The following is a 21,838-nucleotide window of genomic DNA, read 5'->3' as shown; positions in this document are numbered from 1 at the left end:
TTATTAAAAAATGGTGTATTTATTGAAATATCAGCAATAAAATCGTATCATATAAGCCCTGCACATCCTGCTGTCAAAAAGCATATAGCTAAATGTGAACCATTTTAATATTTTAAGGCAGCGATGTCCCATTAATTAATACAATCCATTAGAAATTGAAGGCCTTAAGGACACTCACTAATCATCTTTTCAAAATAAAAGAGGCACTCATTGCATTGGAATGACCCTTTGGGAAAGTTCATTCATCATTATTATCTTCATTATATAATCATATCTCTAATGCCAAAATGTTCTCAAGGCACGATTAGATATGCCAGACAGTTTGTTAACCTTCCTAAGACGCATGACATTAAAATATATCATTAAATGAAGCACGGGATCGTTTGACTTGTGATTAAAGGTCAAGTGAACTTTATGTACAGATTTGCAGAGCAATACTTCAAGTCTTGATATAACATGATGTAATATAACACTAGTGCATTTTGTGACATTGAATTAATGTATTGCAAATGCCTATTCTACACCACAAGAGGGCAGCTTATGATGATATGCCCCAATTAGATGCCTCCTTTGAGCTAACATATGTAAGCAAATAATTAAAACTACTTGTTAGTTTGCATATATTGCGTGTGTTTTCACCAAGGGATTCGCTAGTTTTGTTTCCTGAAGTCTTTGGCTTCTGCCTCTTGTGTCTGCTGTCCATGAAGTGTAGCCTCTTCTGCGCTTCTGATCTTACTGAGACAGACAGAAGTGCATTAATAATCTCATTACTCAGTTGCATTTCTGATAATATTCAACACGTTGTAGACACATAATCTGTAGTGTTCTCTTGAAAGATGCACCATCCTCTGCTTACATAAGTTGCGTCAAGTGCAATCCTTTATTCAGTTTCTCTTCAGTAAACACTGAATATTTTTTTAACAAGGACCTCAGATCCTGTGTGTCACAACAAAAAAAGTTTTTGAAAGAACTGCTGAACCACATGTGCTGCTTGGGCACTGAGAAGGCCCAGGGCGCATTTTATTGGCTCAAAAACATACTTCACTAAAAGTGTTTCTTTGATAGTTCCTAAAACTTTTTTGATTCACGTTTTGATACACATGAAAATATCCTCCATGAAAAATTCTACATCCTTCTCTTAGAGACCCCATAAAACATAAGTGCAATCTTTCTTGCTTTAAAAAAGTAAAACTTTTACATATATACAGTATATACACCGGCAGGAATTGTAGGTGGGGGGAGTGAATGTACAGTGCTCTCTCCCACCTTCAATACCATGACTGAGGTGCCCTTGAGCAACGCACCGAACCCCCAACTGCTCCCCGGGCGCCGCAGCAAAAAATGGCTGCCCACTTCTCCGGGTGTGTGTTCACGTGTGTGTGTGTTCACTGCTGTGTGTGTGCGCTTTGGATGGGATAAATGCAGAGCACTAATTCCGAGTATGAGTCACCATACTTGGCCACATGTCACTTCACTTTCACTTTCATATACTGTATATATATAGCCTAATTTTTTTTTTATCTGTAAAAGTCTCCAAAAGTACAAGTATGGGGTGTCCTGGCCTTAAAATGACAGAAGGTCAGATAAAAGTATTAGATAATGATAAAACTGTACAGTCATTGTTCTGTTCTTTTTCTACGTCACAAAGCGAAAAACAAAACGTATCTACATAAACACAAACGTTCACAATGCAAGGCTACATCGATTCATTCGTCACTCGATTGCTTGAACTCGCATAGAATTTTCTGCGCAGATTACTAATGTCTGTTTAAAGATGGCGCCTTACATGAACTGAAGGGGCAAATGCGATATACAAATTAAAGGCGATTACTATATATAATCACAATGGTTTTAAAAAACATTTTTCGATCTACAGTGTTGGGCTTACGGACATGGAGTGTATTTGCAGGCGCGAGGCAGGGCAATACTGTCTTACCTGCCATCAAGCAGCCTCAATGCAGCTTTTTTGCGAACTGGACGTTAACCAGTATTTGTAAACGTAAGTATTATTTTTTTTGACATCCGAGCTCTGACTCCACGACTAATAGACTGCTTCAGCATGCTGTCTTATATGCACATATTCACAGACACGAGACTGTTATAGCCATTATGATATTGATGGGTCATCTCAACACTTATCCGCTTTTATTTTTAATTCGCAGACATAATTTAGTATTTTCTCTCAATTTGAGAATGAGTTTGTATTATGTTAGTCCATAGGGGTTTCTTATTATGGTTGTGTGTTTAAATTTTGTACAGCGTAATTTTCTACAGCGTAGTTTAGTGACAGTGTTAACCCCTAGGTGGCTCCAAAAGCTAGGTCACTGCATTTCCTGATTGAATAGGCATCAAATCGTCAGTTTTGTCATATGACCTTTATGTTTTGTCATGTCCACATACTTTTAAGCTGTAGATCTTATCCTATATGATCCTATAATAGCTGTCTATTTTCAAATTGTGTCATTCATCATTTGTTTGGAAAAAGCAACTTTCGTCAACTCGACTCTGTTACTCAGACATATTACCCTTTTTGTTAAAATCATCACTTTTATATACACTTTTTGGGGATAGCCATATCCAGTTTATTTCTATATCAAATAAAACATATTTTATACCGTTTTTCAATTATTGCAGCACTTAAGTATTAAAAAAAAGCAAATATGTCTAATTCGATGAATGGAGACAGATAAGTGCCATCTGGTGGACATAAATAAATTATTTATTTAAATTAGAATTTTTTTTTTATTAGTACATTTTATAATTTATGTATTTATGGTGGAAATAAATAAATAAATAAAATCACATGTAATGCCACTTGATACCTGTATATAGCCCCCCTCTCTCTGTCACTCTATATACAATAGACTGTATACTATACAGTTTTTTTGTATTTCTCATTCATTTCCTATTGTAGTAATCTTTGACCGAGAAGAACACGAGTGACCATTTTTAAGACCGTTGAGCCTTTTTTGAATCATGACAATTTTTTTGTGTGTGTGTTCTCATAGCAAGAACCAAAAACATCACCAAGTGTCATATCATTCCAATGAAGTAAAAACATGACTGAAGACCACTAGAGGGTTAAAACGAGAAAAAATAAATAAAAATGACAGATACGAGTTAAGAGAAGAAAAGCACAAGATGGTCGTCACTTATGTGTGAGTAAGTATCGATATGACTAAGTGTGAGTTATCATCCCAGCAATGTGAGAAAATTAACGATTGTGGGTCTAATTTGATGTTGCAGACTTGTTAGGGGGGCTGGTGCACATTTGCTATTTGAGTTATGGTTTGAATATCCCCCACAGTAATATTAATATTATCATTATCGGCTACTAATGCATCAATAATTAATTATTGTATGTTTTGCAAAAGCACTGCAATTATTTGCACTGCACATTTTGGTTTACCTGTAGTACTTGACTCATCCACATTATTGTTATTAATTCAATAATTAATTAATTAAGTCTTATTAGTGTACTTATGGGAGTATTGTTTTAGTTTAGTTCTGTACTTGTGTTCTTTGCTGACTTTTTTTTAGGTAGTTGTTGTTTCAAAAAAAATAACAAGCACTTAACAGTATGTCCTTGGCTAAATCAGCATGTGTTGTGTAGGATGACAGACAGGTTATGAAGTAGCTATACTCTTTATAGATCTTGATCTATGTTGTAACCCCTCTCTCCCGGGTCCTCACCGCCACAACTCATTCTCATTCCGAGTGGGTCTCGAATAGGGATATGCCGGTATCAAATTTTGATTAATTGCTAATGCTTTTATCACGGTATACGGTATTATCGCGGTATTGCAATTTAGTTTTAAAAAAGTGCTGTCATAATACAGTATAACAGGTTTAATAACTTTTTTCTTATAACAAAAATAACTGAACATTTAAATGCAATAAAGCAATACAGAAAAATTGATAAAGCTAAAAGTTTTACACAGATTAAAGTGCAAAAGAAGTATAAAGACCAATAAGGTATCCCATTACTTCTTATTACAATAAGACCTCATTAGTTAATGCATTAACATTCACAATGAGCAATAGCTACATTTGCTACAGAAGTTATTAATTATTAGTTATTAAGTCTTAGTTCATGTTAGCTCATTAAATAACACAGTTGCAACTTTCGATTTTAACAACGTGTTATTAAATATTGGAATACCTAAGATTAATTAATGTTCAGAAGAATTTTTCATTGGCAGTTTATGTTAACTAATGAATTAACTAATGTTAACTAATGAAGCCCTAATGTAAAGTGTGACCGAACAATAAAGAATCAAAACACTTTCAAACAATATCTAGGGTATGTTGTAGTCCAGATTAAAATGTAAAAAAAAGTTTGAAAATAAATAGCCTATTAAGTCTAAATATTAAGTATTTTGTGCTGTGATGAACATCATAGCAAATCTGCTGTCAGAGAGTGAAAGTGCGCTTTCATCCAGAGCGTCTCTCACATGTTCCACCATGTGCTTCTCGTCCGCGCTTGTACATCAGAGTGCGCATGCGTCTTTCAGGCAGCATACAGCAGTGTTGTGCATTTTGACCAGTTTATGGGAAAAATATTCTTAAAATGCATTCAAAATTCTGAATAACTTGTAATATATAATTATTCACGGTATTTAGAAGAGCCCAGGATAACAATATCGTGCATATTCATTACCGTGATATATCGCATTACCAAATACCGGCACAAGTCTAGTCTCGAACCTGGGTCTCTAGCGTGGGAGGCGGATGCATTAACAAGGAGGCCAAAGACTGCAGCCACTAGCGCGTCTCTTGAGATCAGGGGAGTGAGGTTTACCTGCACAGCAGCTACTCGCTGGCCTCCATTACACTCACCCCCCTGAACCTCACTCCCATCCGGGTCACGGCACCAATGTAACCCCTCTCTCCCGGGTCCTCACCGCCACGACTCGTTCTCGTTCCGAGTGGGTCTCGAACCCAGGTCTCCGGCGTGGGAGGGGGCCGCACTAACAAGGAGGCTAAAGACTGTAGCCACTAGCGTCAGTCGCTAGTGCGTCTCTTGAGATCAGGGGAGTGAGGTTTACCTGCACCGCACCTACTAGCTGGCCTCCGTTACATATGTTTCTGTTGTGGCTTTTTACTTTTATTTGTCCTTTTGCGGATGATTTCTTATTCAAAGTGACATACTGTACACTTACTACAGGGAAAGTCGCTCTGGAGTGAACTGCGGTCACTGCAGAGTGATGGCTTATGAGATATTCTTCTCTTTTTTTGTGATTTGAAACATATGGGTTATTGACCTAGATCTTTAATCACTGAGCTAGACCACCCCAATTATGAAAATGACAGCAGCACAACTGTTTTTATAATTTATAATAAAAATAAATATTTAGAAAGAAAAATAAGAATAATTTCTATTGTAAGAAATATTGTAATAATTTTTGAAGGATCATGTGACACTGAAGGCTAGAGTTTTTGTCAAAGCATCATACAGTATCTTTATTAAAGGGACAGTCCCGCAGAATATTGTGGTGTGTTGTTCATGGCCCCTTTTTGTAGCTCTCAAGAGAGGTTGCCGCCAGTATATTTCACTGGGGTTAGATCTCTATTTCCCGCGCATGTTTTATTGTTCTTGGGGCAAAAAATAATGTGTGGGGGGGGATGTGTTGAATTACCATTTCCCGCAAGACTTATGAACTATGAAGGAGTGGGTGTGTATACGGTTTAGGTTATTTAACACCCAAAAACATTTATTAGGCTAATTTGTGAAACCAGCTTTGAAGATTTTCCCATGCATTGAATTTATAACTCCCTCACATTTGCATAGAAATACAGCAGCAGACGTCTTAAGCATCAGCAAAAACATTTACCCATTGTTTTAGTGCCTGAAAGTCTTTTTCTTAGTAATCAGAGTTAACTACGTCACTGCTTTAGCCTTTCTTTGACACATACTAATTTAGTAGTACAAGTAGTACCATGCTTAACAGAGTATTTCACCCTGCAAAAATTCTGTCATCATTTACTCACCCTCATGTTGTTGTTCTAAACCTCTGTGGAACATATTTGCTCAGTGTTTTTTAGTCTATACGATGGAAGTCAACTGTTTGGTTAAGCAGAAGAAAGTCATTCAGGTCAGGTTTTGAATGATGAGGAAATTATTGATTTATTTTAGGCATATTTATTCAGTATTAACATGGCCAATGTACAGTATATATATAATGTATGTTATATTATGTTAATAAACATAATAATGATGACAGTAACTAATAGTGCTATTTACAAGTGTTAATGTAAGTGACTGACTGGATGAAGTCACATGTAAAGTTTTACAAGTAAAATCCAAAGAAAAGCACATGAAAAGGTTTCCATTTCATATTCATCTCTACTAACAAAACTTGATATGGCATCATTTCATTTGTTGGCTAAATGCATATCTGGCTGCAATACTACCATTTAACCATTAGGAGATAAAGAGGACGTGATCAGCTACAGATACAGTTTGCACTATCCCCAAGTTTACTTGCAAACCACTAAAGCTGATCATCTCTAAATAGAGCCCTTTTTCTTCATGGTTGGTCAATAAATGTCTAAAACAGATTTATTGTAGGCATTTGAAATTTGAGCAACTGCTTAAATTATATAGTAAATGTAAAACTGGGTGTTATGTTGGAATCCAGTGCTTTTCATTTTATAGTTACATGATATGACAGTGTAAGAACATTTTACAAGTTTGTCCTGTTTTATTTGGCTATGATGATTAAGATGAACTTTTTTTTTTTTTGACAAGAGGTATCATGACAGTCTCACAGACATTTTTATTTTTTTCCTTGAGTGGGTGTGCGGGAAGGATGTGGCCAACCAAATCACCCCCACCCTTGGTGACATTTTGTCACCATTGACGTGTATTAAATAGTCTGAGCTACAGAAGAGAGAGACTACGAAACTTTTTGACTATCAAATACACATTTAAACACCTCCTTATTAAAGCGTTCTGCATCATTAATAATTATAATTATTGAGGCGGACATGCAGTGATACAGCTTACATCAAATAAAAACAAAGTTCTCCTTGATTCTTGGGGCTCTGGGAATGTAGTTTATTAATTATGCATTATAATTTCAAGAGCTTGTAACACTCCAAAGAGAAAGGAAAAATTGAAATCGCATCATATGACCCCTTTAAGCAATTTTAAAGGGCCTCAGGCAATATATATATATGACTTTACTGTTTGTTTCAGGTGATGAAATCCTCCTAAACCAACCAGTGAGGCAGTATGCTCGGCCCTCTAGAAAGAAACAAGGTAAGAGAAAAAATGTAATCTCTACACACAATCAATTTGATAGCCAATTTTTCGCTCATTGGCTCATTGCTTTATTTTCTGAACCAGAATTCCCAAGTCAGCTTCAGGACCTGCATCCATCCATGCTGAAGCATGAATATGCATCTGTCCCACTTGCACAATCGTATGTTTTTGCATTGACCCACTCATCCATGTGTAAACATTATGATTGTATATTTGGGATTAGGAAGTACATGATTTCTTCAGACTTCCTTTACGTGCTTGAATGCAGAACGGTAGCAGTATTATGTATTATGTATCTTTGCAGGGTAGACGATGTGGTGAAGAAACTGCTTACGCTGGAGCTTGCAAATCATGTACGGGTTTTCATTTCCTTTTGATTCTTTATTTAATATTTTCAGAATTCAAAATAGGGTGGAATAAACTCAGCTGCTGTGCATTTATGGTAGCTTTTTATTTTGTAAGTCACGATTGACTTAAGAACTATAAAAAGATGTTAAATCATATTTTAATTTAATGATCTGTCATATTGTCTTTCTTTAGAGTGAAAAACTGCGTTTGAAAGAGGAACAGCTTATTGCCAAGGTGCGGAGGGATGAGAACGACCGCAGCTCAACAGAAGTCAAAGGCAAGTTCTCTTTTTTTTTTTTTAACAGTTGACAAAGTTACTGTTTTTTAACCATACTGGAATCTCAGAACTTGACTCAATCATGCGGAAATGTCCTTGTTTGCGTTACAGTGGCGATTTTGACAGCACGTATTCGCAACTTCCAGGAGCACTTGCACAAGCACCCTAAGGTAAACACAACTCTTCAGTAGCATGACTTTTTTGTCGGCCTTTAGTAAAGGTGTCAAAACTTTTGTTCCCACTCCACTTGATTAACACCCACAGAGAAACAGGATATCCTGTGCATATGCTCATGTGTTCAATAGTAATTGAATCATACACTATGTTAAGAAATTAATCGTTTTATTCAGCGAGGACACATTAAATTGATAAAAAGTCACAGTAAAGAATAATTTTGTTAAATGCTGTCCTTTTGAACTTTCTATTAATCATAGAATTCTGAAAAAAGTATATCAGTTTCTATAAAAATATTAATCAGCATGACTGTTTCCAACATTTATAATAATAATAGATGTTTCTTGAGCACCAAATCTGCATATTAGAATGATTTCTGTAGAAAAATTTGATATTGGAGACTGAAGTAATGGCTGCTAAAAATTCAGCTTTGCCTTCACAGGAATAAACTACATTTTAAAAAATAAAACAATTATTTTAAATTGTAATAATATTTCACAATATTATTGTTTTTATTATATTTTTGATCAAATAAATACAGCCTTGTTAAACATAAGAGACTTCTGTAAAAACATTTTAAAATCTTAATCAATAGTGTACAGTGTGCCCAAAATTTATTTTGAGACACACACACACACACACACACAACACTTTTAAAATAAAACACTTGTTATATATTGTTAAAATGAAGACAAACAATTTAGACATCTATTCTAGTCGTCTCTTTCTGGTAATCTTTCTTTAGCAAAAATGTTCATAGTTATTGTGATAAGCCTCTGTGACTACTCTGCTTGAAAAACTGAACTTGAGCGGAAATTACTTCATACCTCCCCCAAAATATTAACTTTGGACCAGTTGGTAAAACGTTTGCAAAATAGAAAATTGCACAAATAGATGAAATAGGGAAGTTACAGTAGTTGTGGGAAAAGCTTTAGAATCATTTGTTTGCAGATGTCACTTTTTCAAATAATGTTTAAATGTATAAATCATTGTATATTCTACTTTATATGAATAATTATAAACACATTCATGTCATAAAGCATAGCTTTCTGTTCCTAGTCCTGTTATTTAAAGGGATAATGATTTACTCACCTTTATGTTGTTCCAAACCGATCTTCAGAATACAAATAAAGAGATTTTTAATATTCTCTCATCATAAATATATCCATCCATTAAAAGTCTGTGCAAAAGCAATGGTGTCTCTTCAGAAGACTTGCACTAAACTGCTTGATTCATATGGATTACTTTTTAACGTGTCACAGTTTTGGTTGTGTGGGCTTTCAATGGATGGACAAAAAAGATGAGTCTTACAGATTTGGAACAACGTGGGTGAGTAAATGATGACAGAATTTTCATTTCAGAGAGACAAGTTAATGTGCAACAGCATCAAAACCTCTTCTGTTTCATTCCATCAGGATAAAGCCAACAAAAGATGGATGCTCATGGCCGTCGACAGGAGGAAGAAAAAGCTGAAGATTCTGAGAAGGACTCGTTATGATTCCTTCGAGAAGGTGTGTCAAGAGCTTGGAATCACATACACGTTCCCTCCTGAATATTATCGGCGGGTCACCCGACGTTGGCTGGCCAAAAAGGCCTTCTGCAATAAGGTAATGTTCTCAGCCCAGCTCAGCCAAAATGCCCCAATGTTTTTTTTGTAGATTTCATGGTTTGTTTCAGCTGTTGTTTACATTGTATTTTCTTCCCTTCAGGTCTTTCAAGAAGTCCAGAAACAAAAAGCAGAGCAGAGAGAGAAACAGAGAGCAGCGGAGGCTAAGGGAAAGGAGCCAGCATCCTCTACAGAACCACAAGGAACTGTGGCATAGTGATGTTCAGACAGCTGTCGATACTTGTGTGCTGACAAGTCCAGAAGAACAACCTGATACATCAACATTCAAAGAAAAATTAAACAGAAACATCATGCTCCACATCAAATTATCATCATTTATTTTGCCTTTCATTGATAAATCACTTATTTCTCTGAATGTTTTTTGGCTGCACCAAATAAAAGATCTTAAAATTCATTGTTTGGTCATCATTCCTCAAAATACTGATAATTATATCAGAATAACTTCACAGAAATACTTTGATGACATTAGTTTCACTCACTCACAGTGGTTGTGTGGCTATAGTGCAAATGGTTTGGTTGCTCTCAGTTCCCTGAACTCTGTTATTTTACAAGAAATGTGTGACAATCAGGTGAATGATCTGAGGTCAAACTATCAATTCTTTACTCGTGTGAGATTATATATTGATTGTTAAGAGTTCTGGTAGATTGCATTTCCTATTGCCTCTTTCAGACCTCCCCCTGTGATGTGCTTTGTGTGAAGCTTATATGCGTGAATCGGAAACGTTGCATACGAGAGTAGCAAACGCGGTGTGTTGGTGTGTGTCACAACTTCCTTTTCAGCTGCAAACCCCAGATCAAGAGGCTCAGAAGAACACGAGGTACTTTTTTGTAGTCTACTATTATATATTATGGTACATTTTCAGATTTGCTGTTTACGCTTTATTTTAAGGTGTCCTCGTTGCAGTGTAATTATACATTTAAGTACTGAGTAATATGAACTATTATAAGGTTAAGATTAGGAATAGGGTTTGGTTTAGGGTTACTTCCATGTAATTATGCATAATTAATTATTATTATAATAGTAAGTACATGTAATATGCGTAACAAGGACACCTTAAAATAAAGTGTTACCCATTTTTTAAAGATAAAAATTGCCTTAATCTCAAAGCTGTTTGTTTCATATATTGCATTATTATTATTAATCGGTTATTATACATGTTAGTGGTATACAGACTATAATTATCTGTTAAAATAAGTGTAAGTAGATCTGGTTCAAATGTTTTTTTTCCATGCATAGACAAAAACTATTTTTACACATCAAAATGTGTATAGGAATGTAAAATTTTCTGTCCTGTAAAACAAATTTTTAAAGGTACAGTTCACCAAAAAATTTAATTATTTACTAACCTTCATGAGTTTACAAACCTGTATGATTTTCTTTTTACAGTAGAACACAAAAGAAGATATTTTGAACAGTGTTTTAACTGTTTTTACCCATACACTAACAGTCAATGGAGTCAAAAATAATATTGGCTTTTATTGAACACTGACTTTCATTGTATGGACAAAAAAAAAAGAAAAAAAAAACACTGAAGGATTTGTATAAACATCTTTTCCTTATACAAATTAAATAATACAAATTTGGAACGAAATGTGGGAGAGTAAATTGTGATAGAATTTATTATGGGTAAATTATTCCTTTATTTGTACAAAAGACCCAAAAAGCAGAATGGAAAATATTATGAAATAGATATTTTTCTGTCTAAAATGATGATTAAATGTTAATTAGTAAGTGTTATTTTGTATAACAATTGATAGATATGCATTTGTCACTCTTCAAGGAAGGAAACCTCTCGAGCCATTTTCTCATCTTTGCCGGACTGCTCATTTTGACTGACATGTCAAACCCAGTCATCACTCAGCCCGGTGCTGGATCTTATGGTACAAATGTGCAGACTGGAGAGTGGAGCACCGGTCTTTGTTCTTGCTGCAGTGACCTATTTGTCTGTAAGTTCTGAGAGAAGTCAGCAAATCTTTTGAAGAACTTCAAAGATACCACTTCACTGGCATATTTTAGCTGTGGTTTAATATTTAGCCAAGGAGGACTCGTGACGTTAGTCAGTTTACTGCTTTTGTCAGTGGCATGTCGTCAACATAAAATGGATGATCTTTGAGCTATTTTCTGCATTTTTCCATTGTCTAGGTGCTCTTGGCTGTATCTGTCCGATAGCTCTCAGCTGTTACACAGCAAACAAGTACGGTGAAAATGTATGTCTAGCATGTGTACCTGGAGGAATGGCTGCAATGAGGACACACATGCGACTGACCTATGGAATACAGGTAATGTATACTACAAATTAAGGATTGGATTTCTCATATTGCGTATTTAAGAATTATTATTCATGCCATTTATTGCTGTCTCCACTTGTTTTGTACATACTGTATTACACAATGATATTCTTTTTTTCCCCCCTGCAGGGCACAATATGCAATGATGCTTTGATGACCTGTTGCTGTGGAATATTTGAAACATGTCGAATGACCAGAGAAATTCGTGTCAGGAATGGAGAGGCCTAGTTACTGTCTTTACTAATAACTGTTTCAGTCTTAAGATTTTTTTTCAAAATATTTTTTTAAAGCATTCAAATTCATTGAAATCAACACATCATTTATTACATTTCTCTTTATTGTTAAAGGCAGGAGAATTAAAACCAGGATAGAATTCATAAACATAAATTTTTTTGGAAATAAAAAGCGTGACCAATACTGTTTACTTGGTCAACAAAAAGTGTTACCTTACATTATTGCAGTTTAAAAGTCTTGAATTTGTGTAAATTCTTGTAATGTTCATTAATACATTGTATGTTTTGCTGTACAATTTTGCTGTAATGCTCAAAATGTGCCAACCTGCAGCATTAATATGTAACTGTACAGAAGCTGTGTGTCATATATTTAATAATCACCCAAGCACAGTACAGTGGAATTAATCATATAGCCTACCTAATCATATTAAATAAAACGACACAATTTTTACGCTATTTACTGATTACTGTTGATTCTAATACTTTTTTTGTTTTGTTTCACAAACGACCATAACAAATTATATGACTTCTTTCACATCACACATGAAATATATACGTTAAACGTACAAAAATGTTGCTTGTGTTACCTGCGCTGCGTCCGGAAGCTCTAAAATGCTCTAAAGCTCTAAAAATTCTTCTGATCGAATTTTGAAGGCAGCGTAGATGTATCGATCTATCCTTCGCTGCCTTTGATATCCCACATAGGGATGGGCGATACCCCTTATTTTGTTTTCGATACGATACCGATATTTTTCAAGGCAGTATCGTCGATATCGATACCGATTCGATACTTCTGCACTAAACTTTTAAATTATGACATTTATTAAATTATTAAATTACTAAGAGTAAAATGGGTAATGAAAACCACTTAACTTTGTTTAAAACGCATTTTAACCTGTTTAATCCCAAATTTTTCCCAGACATGAAAATATCCAAATGAAGTGTCATTAGTAACCCTTTGAAATAATCAATATTTTTTTTTTTGGAAAAGTGTGTGAACATTTTTATTTTATGGTCAGTCACAATTGTAACCGGTGGGATAATGTGTATACTGAATTAACATATTTCTGCAGTCTTAAAAATTGTTATATATCTTAGCCCAGCTATTTTAAACTGTTTTATCACATTCTAGGGTTACCTGCTCTCTGTGTTTGATTGGTTCTGTCTTGCAACATTTGCGTGTGTTCAGATGAGCAGGAAAATAGTTCTATCCTACACAATTACTCGCTAAGTTATTCGTCCAATTAAATGCATATTGTACGCATTATTATTATTATTATTTTTGTTAAATAAACAAAACCACTGGTAAATAAAACGCACCTTAGTATCGATATTTTTTGTTTGAGTATCGATACTTTCGATACTCGCGTCAGTATCGATATATCGATACTTCGGATCGATACCCACAATCCTTTGCGTTCCATTCCGTGACGGTTGGGATAAAAAAATAAAGATGGCGTCTGAAAGTTGTGTTTGGTGGTCAGTTTGTGTGTAAATATGTTTCTGATGAATGTTTTGCACTTTTGATGTTATTTCTAGCGAGAAATCAGTATTATAATAATTAAATATTTGTTTAGTTATCATCAAAACTCCTTCTATTTTGTTGTAGATCATTAAACCCTTACGCTGCCTCAGAAGCCTGTCCGAAATCAGTTTCATGAGGTGCCTTCGTGCAAAAACGCTGCCTGCAAAGTCATTGCCTCATACGGCAGCGAGGCAGCAAGTCAGCTGCCTAGGCTTTCGTACGCAGCCCTGATTTTCATGGCGAGACGACGCCATCGGCCAGCGAGGCAGCAAGTCAGCTGCCTAGGCTTTCGGACGCAGCCCTGATTTTCATGGCGAGACGACGCCATCGGCGCGCAGCAGTACGGGCGCCTCTGATTGGCTGTTGTTGGCGGTGACCTGGCAACCGAGAGAGGGTTTACAGACGCTTATTTATTCTGCAGGATTTCCAGAGAGCGCAGATCGCGTCTTTTTATTGACAACCTGTGATTGCTTCCCGATACTAGCTGCTCTTCATTCATCTCCAGAGAGGATGTCGACGCGAACGCTGCCTCTGCTCTTCATTAATCTGGGTGGAGAAATGCTCTACATCCTGGATCAGCGCCTGCGGGCTCAGAATATCCCAGCAGATAAAGCGAAGAAAGGTAGATGGCAGCTAATATGCCACGGAGCTGATGAATCAAGTCATATAAACGTTGTATTTATTATCATGGTTTATGATCTCTCTAAAGAAGCTGCTGGATTATCTGCTATTGCTGTGTATAATTAGCCAGTTAGCCTGTGTATTTGAATACAGTGGCCCACTTCAGTTACAGCCTTATGCAGGCAACGTTATGCCATTCTTTGCAGACAACAGTATTTAAGGCAAGACACTACAGACAGAAACATTGTTTTTTTTTTTTTTCATAACCTGGTCAATTTTGAGATTTTGGGCTTTCCATTATGTGTCGTTTCGGACTAGTGGAAGGAAAACATCCAAATCCAAATGTAGTGTTTATTTTATTCTACAATACATATTTTTAAAGCCGTTTTCTCAAATTGAGTTTTTTCTCATGAACTGAGCCAGAAATCTCTGTAGTTACATAGGCCTACTTAATACAGAATTTTGAATTTGGCTTTATACAGTGCTCAGATTTCTGTTCTGTAAATGTATGCAAAATAGTGCATTTGTAACGAATTAATACCTCATTTTCACATTCAAACATAACATTTCAGAAAATTAGTCATATAAATCAATCAACTGGGTATGGTGATATTTATTTATTAGTAAATTTTTTACCCTGTTCACTTGGCGTGTCTTACCTTAAATAAGCAAAACTATTTTAATTATGCGGTAGATTGTCCATCGAAACATATAGTTGACCCTTAAAAATATGAGTCATTGCATTAGAAATCAGATATAGTCAGTTAAATTACAGCACAAGCACACCTTTCTCACAAACATTTTACAGAAATTATTTTGTGGCTTTAAATAATAAAACATGTAATTCAAAATACACTGTACTGGTAATTTTCTGGCAGGACATTATCCATTAATATTACGTTAACCCTAAAACACAACCCAATGTAGTCGAACTTTAAATTAAAAGTGTAAAAAGTGTTTACTTTATAGTGTATGCTTTTATAGTGTAATATCAAAATGCAAGAAGTTTTGACCGTGGAGGTTGTCAGTACGTTCACACCTTGTAGTTTATAAAAACTGTCATGTCAAATGGACTGCATGTGTTCACTTCTGTTGCAGGCAACACTGTGGCTCAATTACATTTGCTCAACAGCTTGTCAGTATCATGGTTTCCTGTCTAATATACGTTCCTGTATCAGGGTTTCCTGTGTCTTTTTTGCATTCTGAAATATTCTTAATAAACTTAACTTTGCAGTTGTGCCGACATCACACTTTGGTATCAGATGCCACAGAGGTCAAAAAAACACATAATTAAGTTGCTTGCTGCTTGCAGACGTGATGTATATACATGTAGCTTATGCTGTACCTGCTCTTTAGTTAACTTCCTCCAAGGAACATTTTAAATATGTCCTTTTTGATTTGCAATCTTTGTAGCCACTGTAGCAGATTGGCTAGAGGAGGACAGAAAAAGAGGTATTGTTAACATTCTGCTTGCTTTGCTGCTGGCTGTAGAGCAAAGTAGCATGGTGTGCACATGCCAGCTCTCATAGGCACTCGCTGTGTAGAGGGAGATGGGGTTTCTGTGCTTTTCTAATTGTAATTTCACATGTTTTTGCGTGTAACAAAATACTATTGTAGAATGAGAACCCCAAAGATACAGTTATAGGCTCATACAGTTATTTTTTAGTACTGAGATATAAATGAAATCCTCCATATGGCAGTATATGTTTCTAGCACTTGTGTTTTCCGCAGTCAACAACATTTGACGACAGTTTTCAGCCCGCTTCTCTGTGAAAACATCTGCCAAGACAGTAAAGCTTGGTTTTTAAATACATTTTGATTTATGTTATTTTTGTTTATCTATCTTTCTTTGCAAAACAGCTTTCTACAGTACAGACTGCATTCTGGTTGCTTGGTTTTCAGCTTCATATTTGCATAGAACTGCTTTTGACTCACTACAACTCTCTCTCTTTCTCTGTGTTTGTGTTGTGATAGTTATGAATGATATCATTACCACCATGTTCAATAAGAAGTTCCTGGAGGAGCTGTTCAAACCACAGGAGCTGTACTCCAAGAAGGCCCTGAGGACAGTATTCGACCGACTGGCTCACGCCTCCATCATGAGACTCAACCAAGCTAGTATGGACAAGGTAAAGTCTAAAGTCAAAGATGAATTGCCATTTTCTTGAATGAATTGTTTGCTTTATCTTTTAGGGCAATCCTTGCTCATTTATCTAGTGAGAACCTTCTATAAATACCTCTGTATTAGTGGTAAACACATCAGGGTTTACGTTTGAAATGTGCCAGAGTTATAGAGTACTGTCTGTTCACCAATATTATTGCGTTTTGATCTTTACTTTAAAATTCTCATTAAATATTATCGGGTTATAATAAGCGAAATAGTGTTGAATGGCTCCCTCTGGTGTGTAATATGATGAAATATGTAATGACTACTTTTCTGTGCGCAGCTCTATGACTTAATGACCATGGCATTCAAGTATCAAGTCCTGCTGTGTCCTCGCCCTAAAGACATCCTCCTTGTGTCCTTTAACCACATGGATGCCATCAGGGACTTTGTGAAAGACACTCCCAGCATCCTCAGCCAAGTGGATGAAACAAACAAGCAACTCGTAGAGGTAGCAAGGTCTCTTCAATTTCTGTGTAAAGGCGCTATTACTCAGTATTTTTTATTCGGTTTATTTTCAATTGTTTAATATAATTAACCATTTTTTTTCATTGTCAGTAACTGTTAATGTAATATTATTTCATATTGGTATTATTATTTATTATTACATATTTTCCATTGATGGATATTTAATAATATTATATAATGTTATATAAATATTAATATTATTACATAATTGTCAGCTTTGAAAGTGTATTTTGCTTGTAACTCCTAGATCTATACACCTTTATCTGGTGGAGAGTTTCAACTAATTAGACAGACACTCCTCATCTTCTTTCAAGATATGCATATAAGAGTAAGTCTTTTCTCTATTTTGATATATTCAATTCAATTCAATTGAATTTTGATATATGTACATTAATACGGAATACTCAAAAACCCAATATGTAAATTTAAAGTCTAAAAGTATTGGTCATGTTGATGAAGGGGCAGAAAAGCCATATATTTAAATATGATATTAAATATTAAACTTGTTTTTTTTTTAGGTATCAATTTTTCTGAAAGACAAAGTACAAAACTCCAATGGGCGATTTGTTCTCCCCACATCAGGCCCAGTTCCGTATGGGACGCACACCCCAGGACTCATAAGGTTAGCAGGATAGGATTCTGCTTCTGTTCCTTGAGTTAATGCAGCAAAAACACATTTTTGCATTGAAATGGCTGAGAACAGCAGGATGTAGTTTGAACATTATAAATAAATAGTCTCTTATTCATAGTTGTGCATTGTGCATATGTTTTTTCCTAAATCACCTCCTTCATTTAGAACTGACAGAGTCTGACAGTAAGGGTTTATAGTTAATTGCATTATCGAGAGACTTGGACATTTTCTAAATATAGCAGGGTCTGTGTTTAGACTGTGACAGAAAGCAGTTATTTTAATAGAGGTTAGTGATAGTTGGCATATGAGATGTCCATGAACTAATTTGTATCAACATCAATATTTAGATACAATTTTTAATGAATTTATAATATGTATAATATATCCAGGTTCTGTAATTGGTTACCATCTTTTAAGCTATCCTTTTTAATCAACAAATACATTTTAAAAGTACAAATATTGCATCTCGAACTTTATTTCAACATAAGGTCAGAAAACTTTGTGTATAATAATTATTAATGTTTTCTAAAAGTATTATATAATTTCTTACTAGAAAGGCTGTAAAATGGTTGATTTGATTTTTTTATGATTTATTATTTTTTCATGAGTCTTGTTTATTTCCCAGAATGTTTAGCTGTAGTGGTGAGGAGGTGAGAAGGATGCAGTTCCGTGACGGTGGCAATTACTGCGGCGCTCTCCGTGAGGGTTCTTTTGAAATGTATGGTGATCGAGTCATCAAACTGGGCACAAACATGTGAGCACCTTCTAATAATACTCACTTCTACTAATAATCAGTAGTGGAATCATATGACTCTCACCTTCTGTGTATCTTCAGATACAGGGGTGTAATTCATCACATCTTAGGGTTTATCTGTTGCAAAGCGCCATCTCTAATTGATATGTGAATAATTTAGCTGCAAACCTGAGACAGGTAGCCTTTCACTCGAGCATCAGCTGTACAATTGTCCTGTTTGTTCTTTTAGGTACAGTGTGAGCCGCCCTGTTGAGACACACATTTCTGGAACCTCCAAAAACTCCTCACAGCACACCAAGGTAGGATTATGAATTGATTATACTTTGTTGGTTTATATTTAAAAAGAAAAAAAATATATAGTTGGCATTGATAAACTGTATCCTTTCCATATATGCAGGTCGCTTGATCATAAAAACTTATGGTAAAAAAAAAAAAGGTTGAAAATGTGTAACACTAATGTAATATTTGACAAAATTCATACACTTCTGAAGGTCAACACAACTCCGAATCCTTTGGCAAAAGAAGAGCTGAACCTGCTTGCTAGACTAATGGGAGGTCTGGAGGTGCGGAAATCAGCTAACACTGACTCTGGCTTCCGTGTCAACCTTTTTGCCACTGACGAGGAGGAAGAGTGAGTCTTTTTTGAATTTTGATACTTTTTCAGTATTATTGTGCGTCTCGCTGAAACAAGGAGCGGTATTTCACCCCAAAATAAAAGCAAAATGATACCATTGTTGAAAGCATATGTGTAGACATTTGATTTTTCAATTATTCTTATTATTCTCATTATTGATTCTCATTATATTCTGATAACTAATTCAGTATTTTTTTTAAGTAAATTGGTTTTAGCAATGAATATATTACTGTTTGTGTACGATTTCTTTTTTTAATAATACTTTTTTTCAGCAAGGATGTGGTTCCACAAAACATTAAGCAACACAGCTGTTTTAAACATTGATAATAATAAGAAATGTTTATTGAGTGGCAAATCAGCAAATTATAATGATTTCTGAAGGATCTTGTGACACTGAAGACTGGAGTAATGGCTGCTGAAAATTCAGTGTTGTAAAGTATATTAAAACAGAAAACATTTATTTTATATATTGTAATAATATTTCACAATTAATTAATATTAATATTTTACTGTATTTTTGATCAAATAAATGCATGCGTGGTCAGAATAAGAGACTTGTTTTTATTTAAAAAAACATGATTTTAAAAACCTTAATTATTCCAAACCTTTGACCGACAGTGTAAATATGCAGTTTAATAGATCTGAGTATACGTATATAACAAAAAAATAGGCTTTTAATACATTTTCTTCATGCAAAATATAATGTATTACTTTTTATTGTGGAGTAAAATGTGACCCTGCTATGTTCTTGACAGGTTTTGTGAGTCACACATCACTGTATGAAGAAAGTGCAGCTAGACATATCAGTGAAATGGATGCTGTTTGTTTTGCATGAGATTTCATACAAATATTAAAACACAGATTATCCCCACAGGGAAGCTTTGATAGCAAGACCAGATGAGCTTTCCTATGAAGTTATTAAGATCCAGGCAACAAAGGTAATGCTGAATGTTTGTATGCTTGTACAGTAATACACTTAGGTTGTTTCAGCACAAATGCTGTTTGATCCTTGGCCTCAGAAAACATTGTAATGCCTGATTACCAGTGATCCACCCACACTGAGAAGAAGCTCTCAGCTTGTCTAATTGGTTTTTGACAGACTAAAGATTTTGAGTCTTAAGTTAACTTAAAAGTACCAGAGGACCATGGGAGTAACAATATACCTCTGACTGGCTCATTTCAGGACAAACAGACCAATGCAGAGCTGGCTAAGATCATGGGGGAGTTTGGAGAGACGGGAGAACCCGCCCCCAGTTCCAGCAGCAAGGGTGACGACCTCCTGGCCATGATGGATGGGCTGTGACTTAAACTTGATGTTCCCTTTGACTGAGCAGAGTGACTGAGCTGTTAAGCAGGATAAAGTGCTACAATGTCTTACTCAGCAAAGAGGCCTTTTGTCTGGAGCTACAGTGACAACCGTATATATTTAGAACGACAGCTAAGCTCAACAAGAAAGTCTCTCTTTGAGAATTTCACACATTTTTTGTCTCCTGCCACCCACCAAATGTGAGAAATGCAAATAGCAGGTGTAGAAATGTACTATGCGTCTTGCTGTGGGACCATATTCATTTTTTCATATTCATTCTGTGAAGTTACTTTGGAGGTGGCACAGGCCATATCATCACGTATTTCAGCGAATGGTTTGATATCAGTCTTCACAGAAACGTCTGCGAGGCTTTGATGTCACAGACATTTCTGTGACATTTAGATCAGTGGACAGAATAAAATGCCTTTTCTGGACTGTCTTGTCTAGGACAATCCGTGCACATGGAATTCATTTAAATCTGTTTGATGTGCAACCGAGAGTGCACTTGCAGTAAATATTTAGTGCAGATCCCAAAACTGGTTTACAGGAAGCCCCGGGACAATTGATGTGTGTATGTTTTTGTCTTTATTTAAAGGGAGTGCAACAAAGTCAGGTATTTCAAGCTCAAGAATTAAAATGTCTTAAATTGTTGCATTATGTAAAGGGACAATGTATATATGAAACCACCTTCCATGGAAAGAAAGCAATGCAATATGTATGGTGGATGAATTTGTTTATTTTTCATAACCATAATAGAGCTTATTTATTGAGGTTAATGTACTGAATGTTCATTTGTGTCTGTTTACGGTTATATTAAAATAGATTTGAATGTGAAGTAAAGTAGATCGTTTTGCAAACAATGACTGGTCAATATACCAAAGTTGCATGTTTGTTTTAAAATAATACTTTCTTGTTAAAGTAATAGTTCACACAAAAATGCAAATTTGCTCACTCTCAGGCCAGCAAACATGTAGCCTAGATGAGTTTGTTTCTTCACTGGATACACTGGAGAAATTTAGCATTACATCACTTGCTCACCAATGGATGAATGGGTGCCGTCAGAATGAGAGTCCAAACAGCTGATAAAACTTCACAAGTAATCCACACAACTTCAGGCCATCAATTAATGTTGTGAAGTGAAAAGCTGTGATTTTAAGAAACAAGTCCATCACTAAGGCATTTTAATTTTAAACCGTCGCTTCTGGCCAAAATTTGAGTCCATAGTCCATAATTATAAGTGCTAATAAACAGTGTTTGATTTGCACATATTTTTCTTTTGTTTCCGACAAGACGTCTTTTTAACTGGATAGGCAATAGGCCTATTATGATAGAGGATAATACTTGTGGATTATTGTGATGTTTATATTAGATGTTTCGACGTTTCAAATCGTTTTCAAAGAAGAAACAAACTCATCTACATCTTGGATAGCCTGAGGTGAGTAAATTTGAAGGGAATTTTTATTTTTGGCTAAACTATTCCTTTGAGGTAAACAGAAAATCGTACATTCGTTCTTACATTC

At 35.4% G+C, this 21,838-nt stretch overlaps 3 protein-coding genes across 4 annotated transcripts; all 3 read left to right on the top strand.

Annotated features, from left to right (window-relative positions):
• Positions 1–1,715: 1,715 nt before the first annotated feature.
• mrps15 (mitochondrial ribosomal protein S15) lies at positions 1,716–10,069 on the top strand. Its single transcript, XM_016507900.1, has 8 exons — positions 1,716–1,999; positions 7,202–7,264; positions 7,352–7,427; positions 7,572–7,620; positions 7,808–7,892; positions 8,004–8,062; positions 9,482–9,673; positions 9,776–10,069. The coding sequence occupies exons 1-8, from the start codon at positions 1,846–1,848 to the stop codon at positions 9,887–9,889; spliced, it is 792 nt and encodes a 263-aa protein (XP_016363386.1). The 5' UTR covers positions 1,716–1,845; the 3' UTR covers positions 9,890–10,069.
• A 363-nt stretch (positions 10,070–10,432) lies between these two features.
• Positions 10,433–12,671, top strand: LOC107704880 (cornifelin-like). The gene is made up of 4 exons (XM_016507899.1): positions 10,433–10,511; positions 11,475–11,640; positions 11,837–11,973; positions 12,112–12,671. Exons 2-4 carry the CDS (start codon positions 11,532–11,534, stop codon positions 12,208–12,210), a joined length of 345 nt encoding a protein of 114 aa, XP_016363385.1. The 5' UTR covers positions 10,433–10,511; positions 11,475–11,531; the 3' UTR covers positions 12,211–12,671.
• Positions 12,672–14,072: 1,401 nt separating this feature from the next.
• Positions 14,073–21,166, top strand: LOC107704985 (protein OSCP1-like). Of its 2 annotated transcripts, XM_016508095.1 has the most exons (11): positions 14,073–14,134; positions 14,225–14,362; positions 16,336–16,490; positions 16,809–16,976; positions 17,241–17,321; positions 17,512–17,615; positions 18,250–18,378; positions 18,608–18,677; positions 18,870–19,009; positions 19,887–19,950; positions 20,196–21,166. In XM_016508095.1, the coding sequence occupies exons 2-11, from the start codon at positions 14,251–14,253 to the stop codon at positions 20,313–20,315; spliced, it is 1,143 nt and encodes a 380-aa protein (XP_016363581.1). In that variant the 5' UTR covers positions 14,073–14,134; positions 14,225–14,250; the 3' UTR covers positions 20,316–21,166. The 2 variants fall into 2 exon arrangements, with proteins under 2 accessions (XP_016363581.1, XP_016363582.1); XM_016508096.1 differs by lacking the exons at positions 14,073–14,134; positions 19,887–19,950; positions 20,196–21,166 and adding an exon at positions 19,768–19,865 and having other exon boundaries at positions 14,141–14,362.
• The last annotated feature ends 672 nt before the right edge of the window (positions 21,167–21,838 follow it).

Source organism: Sinocyclocheilus anshuiensis, unplaced genomic scaffold, assembly GCF_001515605.1.
Source record: "Sinocyclocheilus anshuiensis isolate Anshui unplaced genomic scaffold, SAMN03320099.WGS_v1.1 scaffold702, whole genome shotgun sequence".
NCBI lineage: Eukaryota > Metazoa > Chordata > Actinopteri > Cypriniformes > Cyprinidae > Sinocyclocheilus > Sinocyclocheilus anshuiensis.
This window is presented reverse-complemented; position numbering and strand designations above follow the sequence as displayed.